At 41.0% G+C, this 20,892-nt stretch overlaps 2 protein-coding genes and 1 pseudogene across 2 annotated transcripts in view; 2 read left to right on the forward strand and 1 right to left on the reverse strand.

The window, feature by feature from the left end:
• Positions 1-229, forward strand: part of CAP1 (CAP, adenylate cyclase-associated protein 1 (yeast)) — a 14,376-nt gene extending 14,147 nt beyond the window's left edge. The window contains exon 10 of the mRNA XM_006867605.1: positions 176-229. Within this exon, the coding sequence (XP_006867667.1) occupies positions 176-229 (54 nt within the window). The remainder of the gene's footprint in view (positions 1-175) is intronic.
• Positions 1-20,892, reverse strand: part of PPT1 (palmitoyl-protein thioesterase 1) — a 42,976-nt gene that overhangs the window by 17,065 nt on the left and 5,019 nt on the right. The window contains exons 2-8 of the mRNA XM_006867584.1: positions 19,184-19,293; positions 18,793-18,920; positions 18,404-18,474; positions 16,518-16,620; positions 4,382-4,472; positions 3,475-3,573; positions 1,995-2,066 (exon numbers count right to left, since the gene is read on the reverse strand). Coding sequence (XP_006867646.1) covers positions 1,995-2,066; positions 3,475-3,573; positions 4,382-4,472; positions 16,518-16,620; positions 18,404-18,474; positions 18,793-18,920; positions 19,184-19,293 — 674 coding nt within the window. The remainder of the gene's footprint in view (positions 1-1,994; positions 2,067-3,474; positions 3,574-4,381; positions 4,473-16,517; positions 16,621-18,403; positions 18,475-18,792; positions 18,921-19,183; positions 19,294-20,892) is intronic.
• LOC102812033 lies at positions 8,919-9,852 on the forward strand (annotated as a pseudogene).

Raw genomic sequence — 20,892 nt, forward strand, 5'->3', positions numbered from 1 at the left:
GCGGGAGAAAGATGAGGCTTTCTACTCCCGTAAAGATTTACACCCTCGGAAACCCTGTACAGGGTCACTATGGGTCGAAACCGACTCGACGGCACTTAACAACAACAACAACAACAATAATAAATGTAGTTGAGATTGTTCTATATGTAAGTTTTACATTCTGCTTTCTGAAAAGCTTACTACACAGGTGGGCAAGCCACAGACAAATCTGCCTCAAGATGTCAATTAAGTGGAAAAAAACAACGAACAGTAGACAGGTGAGTTAAACATATATAACCCTTAGCTACCAAACCACACCCTGCAGTGAAAAATGTCATTCCTCACAGGCTGGGTGGCACAGAACCACTAGAGGCATTTAAAAAGTCCATGGAAAAATAAAATTACAATATAATGAAATTTCCTCACAAACTTTTTTGAAGTCCCTTTAAACAGCTCCACAATGCCAGAATGGTTCTGATGAGGTTACCATCCGAGTTTCACAAGAAGGAAGTTCTCAGTTGTAATTTCTGAAACTCTTATCACACCTTAACTTCCTCTTCTATTTATGATGAACTGAAAATGTTAAAGTTGTGAAGGATTTCATTTTACTTGGACCCACAATCAATGCCCATGGAAGCAACAGCCAAGAAAAACAAATTACATATTCGCACTGGACAAATCTGCTGCAAAAGACCTCTTGATAGAGTTAAAAAGCAACAATGGCACTTTGAGGACTAAGGTATACTTGATCTCATGCATGAGAAGCACTGATGCATTTAAATTAAAATATTTGCGAAGAATATTGAATTCACCACGGACTGCCAAGAGAACAAAAAATTCGTGTCTTGGTAGGAGTACAGTCAGAATGTTCCTTAGAAGCCAGGCTGGCAAGACTTCGACGCACATATTTTGGAGATGGTAGTGTGAGGGGTCAGTGAAAGAGAAAGACCCTCAATGAGATGGACTGACAAAGTAGCTGCAACAATGAACTTGAACATACCAGATGCAGCATTTGTGCATTTTAGGGAGTCTATAATAGCAAACCCTCAAGAGGATGAAAATGCCCAGAATTAGAGGTGGCAAAATGCTGCTTAAGAAAACCATAAAAAACCTTACAGCTCTTGTTTTTACTGAACTTCCTACAGGAGGAGCTTAGCTGGCCAGATTCTATTTAAATGGGAGCATCTTAACACTGACTTCCACATCTACTGTTAGCTGCTGTCAAGTTAGCCCCCAATGCATGACATTATTATGAGCCACACTGTTTTCACTAAGCCTTTTCCTAATCTGAGTGTGGCACACCACTGAAACGTGTACAGCATCACAGCCACAGGCAAACCTCCAGTGACACATGTGTTGGCCAGGGACTAGTCCCAGGTCTCATATATGGGAGAAGGCAAGATTGAACCATTGATACACTACTGACCACTAGTCATATGCTAAGCACTGCTGTATGCAACCTCCACATTGATTTGATTTATAAAAGTAACCTCTCTCTTCATTCTGTATTGGGGCCTCCTTGGATTTATACCAGAGTGCACCTCGACAAAGGAAGTCATTTCTCAACCTTTTTAAGTACAGGAAGGAATCCAATGCTGTGGCTGTTGAGTAAATTTGAATAGTAAAACCATGAGGCACAGTGCCTTTCGTCTTCAGGATTTCTATAAACAGTACCTCATATGCAATCAACAGCCTAACCGACCTCACCCACATGAGGCCTGAGTCAGATGCCTCAGGAGGACCCAGTATTCTGGTGACTCTCTCTACCAACAAAGGACCTAGTAGCTTCAGGAACTAGGAGCTAAAAAAGCAGTGCTACCCTTCTGGTGTGGCACTGTAGGATAAGCACTGGACCACAAGGTCAGTTTGAACTGCAAGGTCAGCAGTTTAAAAACTCAACAGCCGCTCTTTGGAAACCTTATTCAGGATCACTATGAGTCAGAACTGACTCATTGGCACTGAACGACAACAATACCACCACCACCCTCCTAAAACAAATCTGTCCTCCCAGTTACCTCTGTGTACAAGGTAGACTTCTGTAAGGGGATGGTTTCCTTGGCTTGGCCACTTCGGTAAAATCCAAACCACTGAAGGAGGGGAGAAAGAGACAAGGTCAGGTCATTCACATACCCCATACTGCCAAACTAATTTGAGACTGGCTCATAGCTAAGACCACCAACAAACTAAACAGACAGCAATATATATAGCAAGAAGGGAAAACTAATAAATATGTGTCGAGTGAACTCTAAGGATGGGTCCGGAGGGAGAAGTTCATCTTTCCATTTGCTAGAATTTCTGCTTTCTACATTTACTGTGTAAATCCCTGTGCCAAACTCTAGACATTCAAAGATGCATATATGGTACCTATTTCCAAGACGCCTAATGAGACTTATAAACAACTAATTGTATAGCACAAGGATCAGTAAACCTTCTATAAAAGCCAGACAAAACATTTCAGGCTGTAAGGGCTATATGGTCACAACTATTCAATGCTGCCATATGTGCAGAATGGGCATGGCTGTGCTCCAATAAAACTTTATTTATAGACACCAAACTTTGAATTTCATATAATTTTCACATGTCATAAAATATTCTTTTGAGGTTTTTTTGAATTATTAAAAAAAGTAAAAGCATTCTTAGCTCATGGGCCATACAAAAACAAGTGGTAAGCTGGATTTGGCACATGGGTCATGGTTAGCCCACCCCTGACATGTTATATAATATGAAGAGTGCTCTAATAGCTGATGCTTTTACAAAATAGGAAGCAGTTCTGCTTGAAAAAGGGTAGCATCCTGGGGGTGGGGATGAGTGGTGATTTAAGTTTGGCCTTGACAGGTGAGTAAGAAGCTCATCAGATGGAAATGCCAGGAAAAGGCATTGTAGAGACGGAAGAGCAGGAACAAAGACATGCAGGAATAACAGCACATGTCAAGTTTGGACACTTCAGTAGTGCACAGTGGGAAGTGGAAGATGAGGCTAAAAAGAAAAGATGACGCTACATCAAGGTAGTCCTTAAATGCCAAGCTTACAGATCTTGGGCTAGTGGTTCTGATCTTTTTTGTGTCATGGGTCCATTTGAGAATCCAGTGAAAATTACAGACCCTTCCACAGAGAATACAATTACATAATTTTACATACACTTTCGTAGCGGTTAAGAGCCCTAGTGGTTCTGTGGGTAAACATTGGAATGATCACTACATGGTTGGTGTTTTAAACCCACCAGCTGCTTGGCAAGAGAAAGATGAATGTGTCTGTTCCCATAAAGATTTAGTCTTAGGAAACCCTTTCCCCAAATCGACACAATGGCAGTGGATTTTTGTGGAGGGTTTCAACTTTCAGCGACCCATGTATGAACGTTGGACCTTGAATAAAAAACTCCTGCCCTACACAAAGGTTGGTGGAAGGGAGTGAAGTCTGTCTCCAGCAGGAAGCTATATTTGAAAGTCATTTACTCCTCTGGTCTCCTGGCACGTCGTGTCCTACGTAGTGTCTTACCTCAGAATCCACAGGATCCACAATGGAATCATTGAGGAATTTCACCATCACAAATTTCTTCAAGGCCATCAGGTTTTTCTTGTAGGTCTCGTTGACACCCTGAAGAAAAAGCACCTCCGTGACATAGCCACTAGATTCCGTGGAGTCTCTTTCTTGGTGTGCAGGTCTCCCTGTCTGTGGGCCACCATGTTTCTTTCCCCATGGGTCTGGCTGCTTTGCCAGCTCACTGCTCAGAGTATACATTTTACAGCCTTTTCCGCCCACTATCTAATGGCTACAACCTCACCACCAACCATGGTATCCCAGTGCAATCATGAATCTGCCACAGCGCACTCAAGAGAAAGTCCTTGCCAGTGAAAGCCAAAATCAAGTAACAAACGGCAAATTCTGGGCACTTGTGCAATACCAGTCTGTGTTCTTCTCCCTCTTTTTACTGTCCTTAACATTTTCTATCTAAAAAAAAAGAAAAAAATCCTTCAAAATAAGTCTCATACAATACTGAGCCATCTAGTTTACCAGAATCCCCAATACCAAGTCTGCAACATACTCAGTTCCTTCAGCACTTGGTAAAATCTCTTTTCTGAGAAAAGTCCCAAAAGGGACCCATCAAGAAGGCTTCCCTAATTCAGGCAGTAGCTGGAAATTTCTACTTAATCCTGACAGCAAACAAATAAATTTATACTGCTTCTTCAACACTAGACAAGAGAAAGGAATTAAGGGGGAAAAGTCAAATCATTTAACTTCCCTAAAAGGAACCAGATCTCATAAACACTGCCTCTCAAAAAATAGAACTGTTTCCTGGTATCTGCTCAGCATATTTTGGGAAACAGTCACTGCTGATTTCGTTTAAGATGCCCTGAATAGAAAAAAATGAATACAAGACTGGCAGTGTGGTCTGGGTGCTTACCCTCTCCTGGTTTATATCTGCCAAGAAGATGCTGTGGTTGCGGTATGCATCCTCCTTTATGGGGTCGTGCCAGTACTCTGCTTGGACCAGGCTGCAGGAAGAAAAACAAATGGAGGTGACACCTAAAGGAAGGGCTAGCTATTCAGCACAGTGTAGCAAGCTCCAGTGGCTTAGGAAAAGGATTCCTTAGGAGTTGGTTCTTAATTGCACTAGACTTTACCATACTTTTTTATGACCCCAGAGCATGGTGCAGACCATCCAATCCCCACAATCTCACCTCCTTTGCTTTCTACCCATCTTCCAAGACTCACCTCAAACGTCCCCTCCGCCTCTCCTCTTTATTCACCTTTAGTTTCTCCATCGATTACTATCGTCTGACGGGACTGGTTGTCTCACATCTTAATTACAAAAGCATTTATCATACTATTCAGCCATGACATCAGTTTTTAGTATTCTGGCATTTCATACCATTGTAGCATACCATTTTTAAATACCATAAGACAAGTATTTTGGTAGTTACAATACTATTATTTCCAGTACAAGTCAATGATTTGTTTATTGATTTACTTTCTCTCCAACTTCTCTCCTCATTCCTTTCCAGCTCTCCCTCCCAAAATAGGACCCCAACAGCTAGTTTATACTTACTTCCTGTATCTACATAGTATCACCCTCAACAACAAAAAAAGGGGGGAGGGAGGAAACAATAAAAGCAAAACAGCATGGATCTAATGGGAGAAGTCCTTTGGGGAAGTGGAAGAATTAGAACCAGTTGGCAGGAAGAGAAACCAAAAGTGCAATAGGAGCTCCCCAGTCAGAGTGGAGGATCAGCAGGCCAGAGACAGTGGTGCTCCGGAGAAGGAGAGCACGCAGGCCCAGTGGGACCAGCGACATCAGAGATGACTGAAGCTCCTCATGCTCAGTAGCAGACAGCACTAGAGCATAGGAAGCAGCGGTCAGAGCAGCATTCTAGAACTTGTTCATAATTATTTTGAAACCTTTTAAATTCTTAGTTTCACTGATTTTAAAATATCAAACTTTGAACTGATAAGATAATGGTATTAGTACAAATCTAGTCATTTTGTTTTAGTATTACTATCAATTATCAGGAGTCCTGGTGTGGCGCTGGAGGAGAAGCACTGGACTGCTAACCACAAGGTTGGTGGTTTAAACCCACCAGCCACTCCCTGGAAACCCTATGCAGGGGTAGCTACAAGCCAGAACCGACTCAACGGTGTTTAGCAACATCACTTATCATGTAAGAAGTGTTGGTTCCCTTTCTCTCCCCAACAGAATCATAAACTCCTAGCTTAGAGCACATGGTCAGTAGTGTTGGCCAAATGGAACGGACTGATGTTGGATGACAGACCAACTATGAAAGAAGTGGCATTGAAAAAGGGGTAGGATTTAGAGATGCAAGAAGGAAGCATATATAGCTAGAAAAATAAAGGAAAAGCTTCAAGAGTTGGTGGTTTCCACACAGCCATGGCCAACTAATCTTCAACAAGGGTGCTAAGTCCATCCAATGGGAAGGAGGAAATGTCTCTTCAATAAATGATGGTAAGAAAACTGCATTTCCACATACAAAAGACTGGATCAGGGTCCACACCTCGTACCACACACACACACACAAAAACAATTCAAAATGGATCAAGGACCTAAAAGTGAAAACTAAAATCATGAAATTCTTAGAAGAAACTATCAGGCAGTTCTTGCTGGGCCTAGTTTAAATAATGGACCAGAAGATAAAACAATAAAAGCATAAGCAGCAAATGACAAATAAATGGGACCTCATAAAAATTAAACACTTCTCTTCATCAACAAAGCAAAAAGACAATACTATTTTAATCAGAATCCACGTGTGACTTTTCTTCCTATTCAGTGTTCAATTATAATCTCTAATGATCCTTATGGGAGTGAGGTAGCGCTATGAGATAAACACTGAGCCATAAACCACAAGATCAGTGGTTCAAACCCACCCGCCACTCTGCAGTAGAAAGATGAGGCTTTCTGCTCCCAATAAGATTTACAGCTTCGGAAACGAGTCAGAAATGACTCAACAGCATTTAACAGCAATGATTCTCATGGTTTATGAAATCCTGGTGTAGTGCTATAGTCCAACAACTGGACTGTTGTTGTTAAATGCCATCAAGTCGATTCCAACCCATGGTAACCCTGTATAGGGTTTCCAAGGAGCAGCTGGTGAGCTTCAACCACCGACCTTGCAGTTAAAACAGCTTTGCAGTCTGGCACATTAATCCACAGCGCCACACCAACTACAAAGTAGACAGTCTAAATCCACAAGCCATTCCTCGAAAACCTTGTAGTCGCTGAGTTGGAACCAACCCAACAGCATATAACAATGACAATGGTTCTTTGGGCCAAGAATTGTGTTTTGATTCACAAAAAAACAAAAACAAAACAAGAGAAAATGATGGATTTGAGGCCATCTGGACAAAAGTTGGAGTGGAAAGAATGGAAGTTGAAGACACCAAACATGTCTAGAACAGAGAATATGTAGGATATACACTAACTAGTCAAAACCAAGGAAAGAGTAAAAAGCACAATGCCATTCATGAGCTGCCAGAGAGGAAAACAAGGGAAATGCAAAGCATCGTAGCTTCCTGCTCTGACCCTTAGGTGGCACTGTTGATACCAAGACAGCTTAGCCCTGGTGGTGCTCTGGTTAAGCACGCATCTGCCAACCTAAATGTCTGCAACTTGAACCCACCAGCAACTCTACAGAAGAAAGATATGGCAGTCTGCTTTTGTAAAGATTTATTGTTTAGTACCATCAATCGTAAAGATTTACACCCTCGGAAACCCTGTACAGGGTCGCTATGGGTCGGACCCGACTCGACGGCACTTAACAACAACAACAACAACAACCATCAATCAACACATGTCTATCAGTTTGTCATATTGTGGTGACGTGTGTGTTGCTGCAATTCTGGAAGCTATGCCACAGGTATTTTAAATGCCAGCAGGGTCACCCACAGTGGGCAGGTTTCAGATGAGTTTCCAAACGAAGACAGACTAGAAAGAAGGAGAGACAACTACTTTCGAATATTTAGTCATTGAAAACCTCATGAATAGCAGAGAAACACTGTCAGATACAGTGCCAGAAAATGAGCCCCTCAGGTTGGAAGGCACTCAAAACGCGACTGGGGAAGAGCTGCCTCCTCAAAGTAGAATTGACTTTGATGTGGAGTAAAGCCCACGGGACTTTCATTTGCTGATGGGGCACAACTCAAAATGACAAGAAACAGCTGTAAAATTCCATTAATATTCGTACACGGAACATTCGTACAAAGTACAAGTCTAGGAAAATTGGAAATTGTCAAAATGAAATGGAATGTATAAACATCGATACCTTAGGCATTAATGAGCTGAAATGGACTGGTATTGGCCATTTTGAATCTGACAATCACATAGTTGACTATGTTGGGAATGACAAATGGAAGAGAAATGGCGTGGCACTCGTCAAAAAGAACTTATCAAGATCAGTCATGAGGTATAACACTGTCTGTGACAGAATAATATCCATGCGCCTACAGGGAAGACCAGTTAACAGCACGATTATTCAAATTTACAAACCAACCACTAAAGCCAGTGAGGATGAAATTGAAGAATTCTACCAACCTCTTCAGTCTGAAATTGAAACATGTCATCAAGATGTATTATTGATAATCACTGGCGATTGGAATGCAAAGGTTGGAAACAAAGAGGAAGGATCAGTAGTTGGAAAATATGGCCTTGGTGATAGAAATCATGCTGGAAATTACATGATAGAATTCTGGAAAACCAATGATTTGTTCATTTGAAATACCTTTTTTAAACTACACAAAAGACTACTACGTACGTGGACCTCACCAGACAGAATATACAGAAATCAAATTGACTACATCTGTGGAAAGAGATGGTAGAAAAGCTCCATATCATCAGTCAAAACAAGGCCAGGGGCAGATTGTGAAACAGATCATCAATTGCTTATATGAAAACTCAGACTGAAGCTGAAGAAAATGAAAACAAGTCCACGCAAGCTAAAATATGACCATGAATATATCCCATCTGAATTTAGAGATGATCTGAAGAAGATTTGATACATCAGACACTAAAGACCAAAGATCAGAAGAGTTGTGGGATGACATCAAGAACATCATACAGGAATAAAGCAAAAGGTCATTAAGAAGAGAAGAAAGAATGAAAGGACCAAAATGAATATCCGAAGAGACTCTGAAACATGTTCTCCAGTGTAGAGATGCTAAAGCAAATGGAAGAAATGAGGCACAAGAGCTGAACAGAAAATTTCAAAGGTCAGTTCGAGAAGACAAATCAAATATTATAACAAAATGTGCAAAGACCTGGAGTTAGAAAACCAAAAGGAAAGAATACGCTCAGTATTTCTCAAGCTAGGGGAACTGAAGAAAGAATTCAAGCCTTGACTTGAGGCACTGAATAATTCTCTGGGTTAATTACTGAATGATGATTCTGGAATCTCCATGAACCCAAGTTATCATGGTATCCCAACCCTACCGCCATGGCCACCTACCGGCTAGTGCTCCTCGGCCACAGCAAGAGCACCTGCAACCTGGAGAATCGCTTCAGTGATTGGTATGACGTCGACCTGAGCCCAACCGGGCATGAGGAGGCGCAGCGCGGAGGACAGGCGCTGTGAGATGCTGGCTGTGAGTTTGATTTCTGCTTCACCTCAGTGCAGAAGAGAGCAATTCAAGCCCTCTGTATGGTTCTGGATGTGTTCGGCCAGATGTGGCTGCCAGTAGTGAGGACTTCGTGCCTCAATGAGTGGCACTATGGGGGTCTGACTGGCCTCAATGAAGCAGAAACTGCAGCCAAACATGGCGAGGCCCAGGTAAAGATCTGGAGGCATTCCTATGATGTACCACCACCACCACCACTGATGGAGCCAGACCACCCCTTCTACAGCAACATCAGTAAGGATCGAAGGTATGTAGACCTCGCTGAAGATCAGCTACTATCCTGTGAGAGTCTCCAAGATACTACTGCCAGAGCCCTATCCTTTTGGAATGAACAAATAGTTCCTCAGATCAAGGAGGGGAAACGGGCCCTGATTGCAGGCCATGGCAATAGCCTTTGGGGCATTGTCAAACATCTGGAAGGTCTCTCTAAAGAGGCCTATCATGGAGTTGAACCTGCCCACTGGTATTCCCATTGTCTCTGAGTTGGACAAGAATTTGAAGCCCATCAAGGTCATGCAGTTTCTGGGGATGAAGCTGTGGCTGCCCAGGGCAATATCAAAAAATGAAGGCACGCAGACTGACTCCTGTTCACAGGAGCGCCCTCCCTGCCCGTCCCCTTTCTCTGCACTGCTCCCAGTACATGTCACACTGACCACTTCTGTAGGCATCTTCCATTGTAGTTGCAGGTGGGGGGCTGCAGGCTCCCATTTCAGTCATTTTGTCTCCTGCACCCTCTCCCTTTATACAGCCTAGTCTGAATGACACCTCTGGGGCATGGTCCCCAGCCCAGGGCCTGAGGAAGACTCCTCTCATACAAAAAAAGTGACAGGTAGTGACTCGGGTTTGTTTACCTAGGACCTGCTTAGGGAGGAACCGTGTTAGGTTACCACCAATAAAGGGAATAAGAGAGCCTATTCCTGGTGGCAGGGGCCAGTGGGCCTGTCTGGGGCACCCCCTAGTCATTCCAGTGGAAGATGAATACAACCTGCGTGGGAATCTTTTTAAATCTATTTCCTCCCTGACTCCAGAAGGTTGAGATCAACCCTGAATGTTTATTTTATGCATTTTTACAAAAAGGAAAAAAATACATAAATAAGACAAAACGAAAACCCTTCTGGGATTTCTAGTGGCAGATGAAATAATAGTACATGTGGTCATCAGAAACTAAGCCATTTCTTTCACCATGTGGGACCGACTCATTGACTTCTAAGGGGTAGGAGTCTACCCTGCTGTGTATTAGAATCCTTCCCCTACCTCACTGTTCTACAGCAGTGAAATGCCTATAGATCATCTCCAAATGTGTTTTTGCACTGTGATTTCTGAATCATGTTCCAGTTGCTTGGTCCTGCTACTTGAGCCCAGTACTCAATGTGAGCATAACCGTACTAAGTCTTTTTTCCAGATCAGTATAAAAAAGGAGTGATATGCAATTATTTTTAAAAAAATTATTGACTGATGCAGAAAGCATCCAAAGAAGATGGAAGGAATACACAGAGTCACTGTACCAAAGGAAATGGTCGATGTTCAACCATTTCAAAAGGTAGCATATGATCAAGAGCCAACGATCCTGAAGGAAGAAGTCCAAGATGCATTGAAAGAATTTGCCAAGAACAAGGCACCAAGAAAAGATGGAATACAAATGGCAATTTTTCAACAAACTGATGCAGTACTGGAGACACTCATTCATCTCTGCCAAGAAATTTGGAAGACAACACCTGGTCAACTGACTGGAAGAGATCTATGTTTGTTTCCATTTCAAAGAGAGGTGACCCAACGTAATATGGAAATCATCAAACAATATCTTTGATATCCCATGTGAGTAAAGTTTTACTAAAGGTAATACAGAAATGGCTGCAACCATACATTGACAGAGAATTTCCAGAGGTTTAAGCCAGATTCAGAAGAGGACATGGAACAAGGGTTATCATTGTTGATGTCCAATGGTTCTTGGCTGAAAGTACAAAACACCAAAAGATGTTTACCTATGCTTTATTGACTATGCAAAGGCTTTCAATTGTGTGGATCATGACAAGCTATGGACAACATTGTGAAATATGAGTATTCTGGAACACTTAATTGTGTTCATGAGGAACCTGTACATAGACTGAGAGGCTGCTGTTCGAATAGAACATGGGAACCCTGAATAGTTTAAAATTAGGAAAGGTGTGCGACAGGGTTGTATTCTCGCACCATAGTTATTCAACCTATATGCTGAGCAAATAATCTGAGAAGCTGGGTTCTATGAAGAAAACTGTGGCATCAAGATTGGAGGAAGACTCATTAGCCACCTACAATATGCAGATGATACAACCTTGCTTGCTGAAAAGTGAAGAGGACTTAACATACTTACTGATGAAGATCAAAGAGCACAGCCTTCAGTATGGATTGTATCTCAATGTAAAGGACACAAAAATCCTCACCACTGGACCAATAAACATTATTATTAATGGAGAAAAGACTGAAGTTGTCAAAGACTTCATCTTTCTCAGATTAACCATCAACACCCATGGAAGTTGTTGTTGTTGTTGTTGTTAAGTGCCGTCGAGTCGGTTCCGACCCATAGCGACCCTGTACAGGGTTTCCGAGGGTGTAAATCTTTACGGGAGTAGAAAGCCTCATCTTTCTCCCGCGGAGCGGCTGGTAGTTTCGAACCGCTGACCTTAAGGTTCGCAGCCCGATTCGTAACCACTACGCTACCAGAGCTCCTTACCCATGGAAGTAGTAGTAAAGAAATCAAACAATGTATTGCACTAGGCAAATCTGCTGCACAAGACCTTTTTAAAGTGTTGAACAGCAAATATTTCAGTTTGATGACTAAGGTGTGTTTGACCTAAGCCATGGTATTTTCAATAACACGTGCAAAAGTTGGACAGTGAATAAGGAAGATTGTAGAAGAATTAATGCATTTGAGTTAAAGTGTTGGAGGAGAATATTGAAAGTACCATGGGCTGCCAAAAGAACAAACAGATCTGTGTTGGAAGATGTGCAGCCAGAGTGCTCCTTGGAGGCCAGGATGGCAAGACTTCGGACCAGTCGCTGGAGAAGGATATCATGTTTGGTAAAGTGGAGGGTCAGAGAAAAAGAGGAAGACCCCCAGCGAGATAAATTGGCAGACTGGCAGCATCAATGGACTCAAGTGTGGCAACAATCATGAGGTTTACCCAGGATCGGGCAGTGTTTCATTCTGTTGTTCACAGGGTCGCTATGAGTAGGTACTGACTTGATGGCACCTAACAACAACAGTGCCATCAAGTCAGTTCTGTCTGACAGCACGTCTGCATAGGGTTTCCAAGGAGTGGCTGGTGGGCTTGCACTGCAGACCTTGCAGTTGGCTTGGCAACTCCATGGGGTAGTTCTATTCTGTCCTATAGAGCCACTATGAGTTGGAATCGATTCAACAGCGAAGAGTTTGGTTTTGGTTAGTGGAGCCAACAGGTCCTTGTGTGGTGCAAATGGTTGGCACTCTGTGTTGCTGCAGAAGCCAGGCTGGTCTGCTTCTGTAAAGATTACAGCCAAGAAAACATTATGGAACAGTTCTACTCTATAACAGATGGGTGACCAGGAATAGGAACAGCAGAAAAAGGAGAAGAGAGCTAGCTGAGGTCATTTCTATATGTGAATCATTCATTAAGTTGTACCTTAGAAAATGGCATCAAGATGTTGAAGAGTTGTTAATAGATAACACAGGACAAACAACATGAAACTACTGTTGTTGTTGTTAGGTGGCATTGAGTCGGGACCAACTCAGAGCGACCCTAGGCACAACAGAACAAGAAACTGCCTCATCCTGCGACAACCTCACAATTGTTACTACATTTGAGCCCACTGCTGCTGCCACTCTGTCAGTCCATCTAGTTGGGGGGGTCTTCCTCTTTTTCTCCAACCCACCGCTTAATGAAATATGATATTCTCCAGGGACTGGTCCCTCCTGACAATATGTCCAAAACATGAGAGACGGAGTCTGGCCATTTTTGCTTCCAAGGAGCATTCTGGCTGTACCTCTTCCAACACAGACTGGTTTGTTCTTTTGGCAGTCTATGGTACTTTTAATTTTAAAAACTCAAATGCATCAATTCTTCTAATGTCTTCCTTATTCACTGTCAAACTTTCATCTGCATAAGAGGTTACTGAAAATACCATGAGTTGGGTAAGGCACACCTTAGTCCTCAAGCTGACATCTTTTCTCTTCAACCCTTTAAAGAGTTCTTGTGCAGCAGATTTCCCAAATGCAATACGTCGTTTAATTACCTGACAGCTACTTCTGTGAGTGTTGATGGCTAATCCCAGCAAAATGAAGTCTGACAACTTCAATCAATTCTCCATTTATATAGGTGTTGCTTATTGGTCCAGTAGTACGGATTTTTGTCTTCTTTACATTGAGGTGCAACCCATACCAAAGACTGGATTCTGACCTTCATCAGTAAGTATTTTAAGTCCTCTTCACTTTCAGCAAGCAAGATCGTATCATCTGCATATCGCAAGTTGTTAATGAGTCTTCCTCCAATCCTGATGCCACATTTTTTCTTATTATTCTAGCTTCTCAGATTATGTTCTCATCATAAAGACTGAGTAAGTATGGTGAAAGAATACAACTCTGTCACACACCTCTGCAAATTTTAAACCAGTGTTCTCTTGTTTCTGTTCAAACAGCTGCCTCTTGCTCTATGTACAGGTTCCTCATGAGTACAATTAAGTGCTCAGGAGCCATCATTCTTTGAAATGTTGTCCATAGCTTGTTATGATCCACACAATCGAAAGCCTTTGCATAATCAATAAAGCACAGGTAAACATCTTTCTGGCATTTTCTACTTTCAGTCAAGATCCATTTGATGTCAGCAATGATATCCCTCGTTCCACATCCTCATCTGAATCCGACTTGAACCTCTGGAACTTCTCTGTCAATGTACGCTTGTAACCATTTTTGGATTGTCTTTAGCAAAATTTTACTTTTATGAGATGTGAATGATAGTGGCTGATGACTTCTGCATTCCGTTGGGTCACCTCTTTGATGTAGGCACAAATATGGATCTCTTCAAGTCAGTTGGCCAAGTAGTTGTCTTCCAAATTGCTTGGCATAGATGAATGAATGTCTCCAGTGCTTCATCTGTGTATTGAAAGATTTCAATTTGTATTCCATCAATTCCGGGAGCCTTGTTCTTTGTCAATGCCTTCAGTGCACTTTGGACTTCTTCCTTCAGTATCATTGGCCCTTGATCATATGCTATCTCTTGAAATGATTGAACACCATCCATTTATTTTCAGTACAGTGGCTCTGTGTATTCTTTCCATCTTCTTTTGATGCTTTCTGTATCATTCAATATTTTGCTCATGGAATTCTTCAATATTACAAATTGAGGCTTGAATTTTTTTCTTCAGTTCCCTCAGCTTGAGAAATGCTATTGGTGTTCTAACTCCTATTGGTGTTCTAACTCCAGGTCTCTGCACATTTCATTATAATATATGACTTTGTTTTCTCGAGCTACTCTTTGAAATTTTCTGTTCAGCTCTTGTATCTCCTCATTTCTTCCATTTGCTTTAACATCTCTATGCTGGAGAGCAAGTTTCCAAGTCTCTTCTGATATCCATTTTGATCTTTTCCTTATTTTTGTTTTCTTAATTACCTTTTCCTATATGATTTTCTTGATGTTATTCTGTAACTCCTATGGTCTTTGGTCTTTAGTGTCTAATGTATCAAATCTGTTCTAAGGATGATCTTCTAATTCAGATTGGATATGTTCAAGGTCATATTTTGGCTATCATGGACTTGTTTTAATGTTCTTCAATTTCAGCCTGAACTTGCATATGAGCAATTGATGGTCTATTCCACAGTCTGCCCTTGCCCTTGTTTTGACTGATGATATGGAGCTTTTCCACTGTCTCTTTCCACATATATAGTCAATTTGATTTCTGTGTATTCCATCTGTGAAGTCCATTTATATAAACGTTTTTTATGTTGTCTGAAAAAGGTTTGCAATGAAGAAATCACTGGTCTTGCAAAATTCTATCATGTGATCTCCAGCATCATTTCTATCACCAAGGCTATATTTTCCAACTACTGATCCTTCTTCGTTTCCAACCTTTGCATTTGAATCACCAGTAATTATCAATGTATCCTGATTGCATGTTTGATCAATTTCAGACTGAAGAAGTTGGCAGAATTCTTCAATTTCATCATTACTGGCTTTAGTGGTTGATGTATAAATTTAGATAATAGTAGTATTAATTGATTTTCCTCATAGTCGTATGAATATTATAGTTTCACAGACAGCATTGTACTCCAAGACAAATCCTGAAATTTTTTTTTAATGATGAATGCAATGCCATCCCTGTTCAATCTGTCATTTACAGCATAGTAAACCATGTGATTGTCAGATTCAAAACGGCCAATACCAGTCCATTTCGGCTCACTAATACCTAGGATATTGATGCTTATACGTTCCATTTCTTTTTTTTTCCCCCCATTTAATTTTTGACAATTTCCAATTTTCCTAGATTCATACTTTGTACAGTCCATGTTCTAATTATTAATGGATGTTTATAGCTGTTTCTCTTCATTTTGAAGTGTATTCCAGCAGTAAATGAAGGGCCTAAAAGCTAAAGCTTTTAGAATAAATTCCATTAACGTCATCACGGTCAACTGTATTTTGAGGAGGCATCTCTTGCCTTGTATTCTGAGTGCCTTCCAACCTGAGGAGATCATCTTACAGCACAGTATCTGACAATATTTTAGTACTTTTCATCTTGTTTCAATATTCAATAATCTGGTGCTGAGAGTGTTCCACTGTTATTCATAAAGTTTTTAGAGACTAAATATTCAGTAGTAGTCTGTCTGTCCTTCTTCCTAGTCTGTCTTCATCTGGAAGCTCATCTGAAACCTGTCCACCATGGTTGACCCTGTGGGTATTTAAAATACCCGTAGCATAGTTTCCAGATTCACAGCAACATGGAAGCCACCACAGTATGACAAACTGGCCATGGTGGAAAACTGTTATTAGCAAATCCCAAATACCAGTTATCAAACTACATAGACCTAACCCATCAGAATTTCTAGACCTGCAGCCCTAGATTCTGGTTTTAATGAATTGCCCAGTTCTTGTGATTGCATATTTAAGTTTAAGAACTGAAACGGAACACACTCTAAAAGTGAATCTATTAGGTTTAAATACTCAAGCATAATTAAGTAGTTGGGACTGCTGATGTCAGTGTGTTAACCCCTTGCTGCTGACAACAGAAAATATCAGTCCTCCAAATACTAACAATAATTCTTTGTGGTTAGCACTTTCTAAATGTTTTTTACAGAAATACCTCATTTGAATATCAACAGCCACTACTCCAGGAATCACTGTTAGCATGAATGTCAGCAGGTCACTTTAGCATCATTAACAAGTTCTGTGTTCTTTTCAGCTAGCCACACATACCGTTCTTGAACAGCTTGGGAGTAAGCCCCAACATTCAATGTTTTCCTGATCAAGTCACAGACATGAGAGCTCTCTCCTGGACATCGAGGGAGGCCAAAAACACCTGCAGGGGGTAAAAGACAAATAGCCTTCAATAATAAAATACTGAATTAAAAAAATAAAGACAAAGTTCTTCAAGAATCAAATATTCAATACCTACTATGTGTAAGGCATTGTAAGAGTACAAAAACAAGACTCAGACCCTGATTTATTTCTCACATCGGTAATGTATTGAAAATTAGTTTCAAGTTAAACTTCTTCCTGGGGTTCCCACTCTTTTATACCTCAGGACCTTTGCACCTGCTCTTTCATGAGATGTGCTTCTCTTGCTGCTTCACATGGCTGAGCTCCTTCTCATGTCTCAGGTCTTAACTTACAGCAGCGGGATCTGACGATTCTGTCTAAAGGAGATCTTTCTCTCACCCCTTTCTCCTACACCCACTTACACCTATTATCAACCTCATCATTGTTGTTGTTGTTGTTGCTGTTGTTGTCAGGTGCCATCGAGTCGGAACCTACTCATAGCGATCCCATGCACAGCATACCACCTTCTAAGAACCAGGAATAGTTCTGAGCACATATGGGCCATAATTCATCTAACACTAACAACCACTCTGTAGAATTGTTGTTGTTATTGTGTGTCATCTAGTCAGTTCTGACTCATAGGGACCCTGTATAGGGTTTCTGAGGAGCAGCTAGTAAGTTTGCACTTTGTGGTTCAGTGCTGATCCTACAATGTCACACCACCATACCAGGAGTCCACACTGCGGAACAGATATCATTATTTGTCTCATATTACAGATAAAACCCAAACCATACTCACGCCATCAAGTCTGGCTCACAGTTACTCCATAAGACACAGTCGAACTACCCAGAGGGTTTCTAAGGCTTTAAATCTTTACAGAAGCTGACTGCCCTATCTTTCTCCTACAGAGTGGCTGGTGGGCTCCAAACACCAACTTTTTGGTTAGAACTTAGAGCTTTACTGTGCCACCATGGCCCCTCCTATCCATCATGTGGTTGTTGTTAAGTGCCCTCAAGTCAGTTCTGACCCATAACGACCCTGTACAGGGTTTCTGAGGCTGTAAATCCTATCCATCATAACACAGATAAAATCCTATTCCAAAGACATTCTCTTCCCCAAAAGTATGTAATTCTGCTTAAATAGAAAATTTGTTGTTTTTCAAAAGGTTTAATCTCTATTGTTAATTTTATAAACAAAAAAAGTGAGGCACTAAACTTTAGTAGGAGTCCTGGTGTGGTGCTGTATGATAAACACTGGATAGCAAGGTCGGTTTGAACCTCGAGGTTGGTGGTTCAAACTTTCAAAACTTTGCTCCATGGAAATCCTATACAAGGTCACTATGAGTCTGAACCAATTCGACAGGACAGTGCCAATGTCAGAAAACAGAAAAAGTCATTATATTTTCCTAAGTCCTTAACTACTACATGTCACGTGGCTACAACTGTCTCACCACCAAATTATATCAATTAAATCTGGAATCTGATATCTTTCCTTTTCCTTCATTGTTATTGTTGTTGTTAAGTGCCATCGAGTCGGTTCCGACCCATAGCGACCCTGAACAGGGTTTCTGAGGCTGTAAATCTTTACGGGAGCACAAAGCCTCATCTTTCTCCCGCGGAGCAGCTGGTAGTTTCGAACTGCTGACCTTGCGGTCCGCAGCCCAATTCATACCCACTATGCTACCAGAGCTCCTTTGAATGCTGGCTAATTTGATCATCATAAGCAGGAGACACAAGACTGCGAGAATGGCTGACTTCTTGCACTAATATAGCAGCCACATGGGTTACAAAAAGAAGAAAGACAGCAAAATAGCCAAAATTACCTTGATGTTGTCCCCCAATAGAGATGAGATTGATCATGGGAGGTGATGGGCATCTCTGAGCCACTGCTCTCCTAGGTGAAAAAAAAGATAAGGCCCCCAGCTCTGACTAATGGATGGAAATGTACGTTAAACACCAGTTCTACAGATGAAGCTACTTAATCCTCAGTGGTTCCCAAAATCATAAACTTCACAAATTTCCTCTTATTTGGCCAAACATAATGTTAATTCTTTCATAAAAAAGAAAGCTTTTAAGTTTCATAAAGCTTTTTACATGGACATATTTTAGTTTAGTTTCCCTTCCAAAAGAATTAGAGAAGTGAATAACTCTGAGTAATTGAAAAAAAAATCCATTCCATGTAAGTGGTGCTATGTGACAGAAAGAGACTTACAGAAACTGGCCTCCCTGGGAGAACCCCATAGCATTGTAGCCTTGTTGCAATTTTGGATCCTTGGCAAGTGTCTGACACACTGTCGATACTTGGGAATTGACATTCAAGAAGAAGCTGTTTTCCATATCCTAAAAGTGGAGCCATAGAGATATAAAAAATTAGGACTTAAAACAACCAGCATCTTCCTTACAAGGTGAACTAACAAGGTTGGGATGCTCACATAAACAACCGGCATCTTCCTTACAAGGTAAACTAACAAGGTTGGGATGCTCACATAAAAGTTAAGTGCCACTGTTTGATTTGCTGCTAAAAATGTATCAGCATTTTAAAGATACATTCTATGAAGCCTGTCAGTAAGCCTTCAAAGAAATAGCTTTGGGAAGGGCCTTACCTCTATCAGTGTCTTCCCAATCTCCAGAGATAAGACGTAAATTCCAGGTATTTTCTTCTCTACCATTTTTTTAACAGCACCCATGCTTAAGGGATTACAACAGCTGTCTCCTAGTCAACCAAAACAATGATGAAAACTCATGAATCAAAACAACATTATATCAAGAGGCAAAGGCACAGAGACCAAAGTTTTATTAGTGCTTACTAGAGTCAGGAGGGAGGGGAGACGGAGGAACCGACAGTTTCAGTTTATGATGATGAGAAGTTTGGCAATGATTACGGATGATAGCAGCACAGCAAGATTAATGGATATCCACTCCTCACTTGTCAATATGCTGAGGTTCCTAAGAACTGACCAAAGAACAGGTCACGGAAAATAATCCTTCTGTGAAAATCAAGGATGACCACATCCGGTCACAAGATGGAAAATGGCTGAATCGTTACAGAGCTGCCAAATCACTGAGAATCATGGTCCGGTCAGCTTGACACACACCCTGAACCATCACAACCAGCCCTGCTCTCCCCTAGCAACTTGGAGTTCATTACTGCCAAAAGTATGTCATTAACGCACAAGACAGAATGCAGACTTTCTTACTATTGTAGATGAGAAATGCCATATGAGATAGATAATAAACAAGATGATGTGATTAATATCATTAAATTGCATATGCTAAAAAGTTGGATTGGCAAATGTTGTGTTATATATAGCTTTGTAACAATAAAAAAACAAAAACAGCAGAGACTTAGCAGAAAATGTAAAATGAAAAGGTTGGTTGTCTTTGTCGATTTCATTTTCAAGATTAGATTCAAAAATAAATAAATAGCACCTAATTGTCCTCTGTTACAATCTGGAGAAACCACTGGTGTGTTAATACCTTCTTTGGCTTTCATGCTGAGGTGACTAGTAAAATATTCTTAAAATTTAAAACCAAACAAAATTGACATTTTTCAGTTAAAAATCTGGTTTATAAAGTAACAAAAAGTTTCAAAAAGTCCACTGAGACAACAAATTTACAATACAAAATAAGCACAGGTCAGTTATATGGAACATTTGGGGTTAAAAGACTCTAAAGAGTTTGGGAATCTGATGTCCCTTCAGGATCAGACCTATCATAACAGCAAGTAAGACACAAATTTTGTGCCTCAGGCACAAAATTTAAGGAAGTACTCACTCTCAGGGTCCTGCAAATACTGATTCTGAGCATGTACAAACTTGAGAGTGATTGTCTCCGTAAAGTTTGCACTCTAGCCACCTCACCTGCCTCAACCTAGTCCCAAGCCCTGTTTCTCTTCCTGTTATCAAGGAGCCAGAACTAAGAACCAAAAGCAACCTCACTGCCAACAAAGTGGGAGTAAATTAAGACCATTTCCCACTTTGATGTCTCATATCATTCACCACACTGAATGGTGATTGCTGATTACAGTCTTCCCTCTGAACTATAAGTTCCCCCAGAGAGAATGGAGCATTTCTCTTGCATCATTTTTAAGCACCCTGTTATGGTCCCAGACCTGACACCTTAATTTTGATGTGTCCATGTTCTTCTTGGATTTTCATTCTCTTGGTATGTTGTGAAGTGTTAATTTTCTTTGAGGTTGCCTTACAGTCCATCAACTTTTCTCTCCATTTAATGCAGTCTACTCTATCCTATAATCGACCTGACCTTCTCACCATCTGGATCTCTGTTCCCACTTGTCCATCTTCCTTTACAT

The sequence above is a fragment of the Chrysochloris asiatica genome, unplaced genomic scaffold (assembly GCF_000296735.1).
Source record: "Chrysochloris asiatica unplaced genomic scaffold, ChrAsi1.0 scaffold00106, whole genome shotgun sequence".
Taxonomy (NCBI): Eukaryota; Metazoa; Chordata; class Mammalia; order Afrosoricida; family Chrysochloridae; genus Chrysochloris; species Chrysochloris asiatica.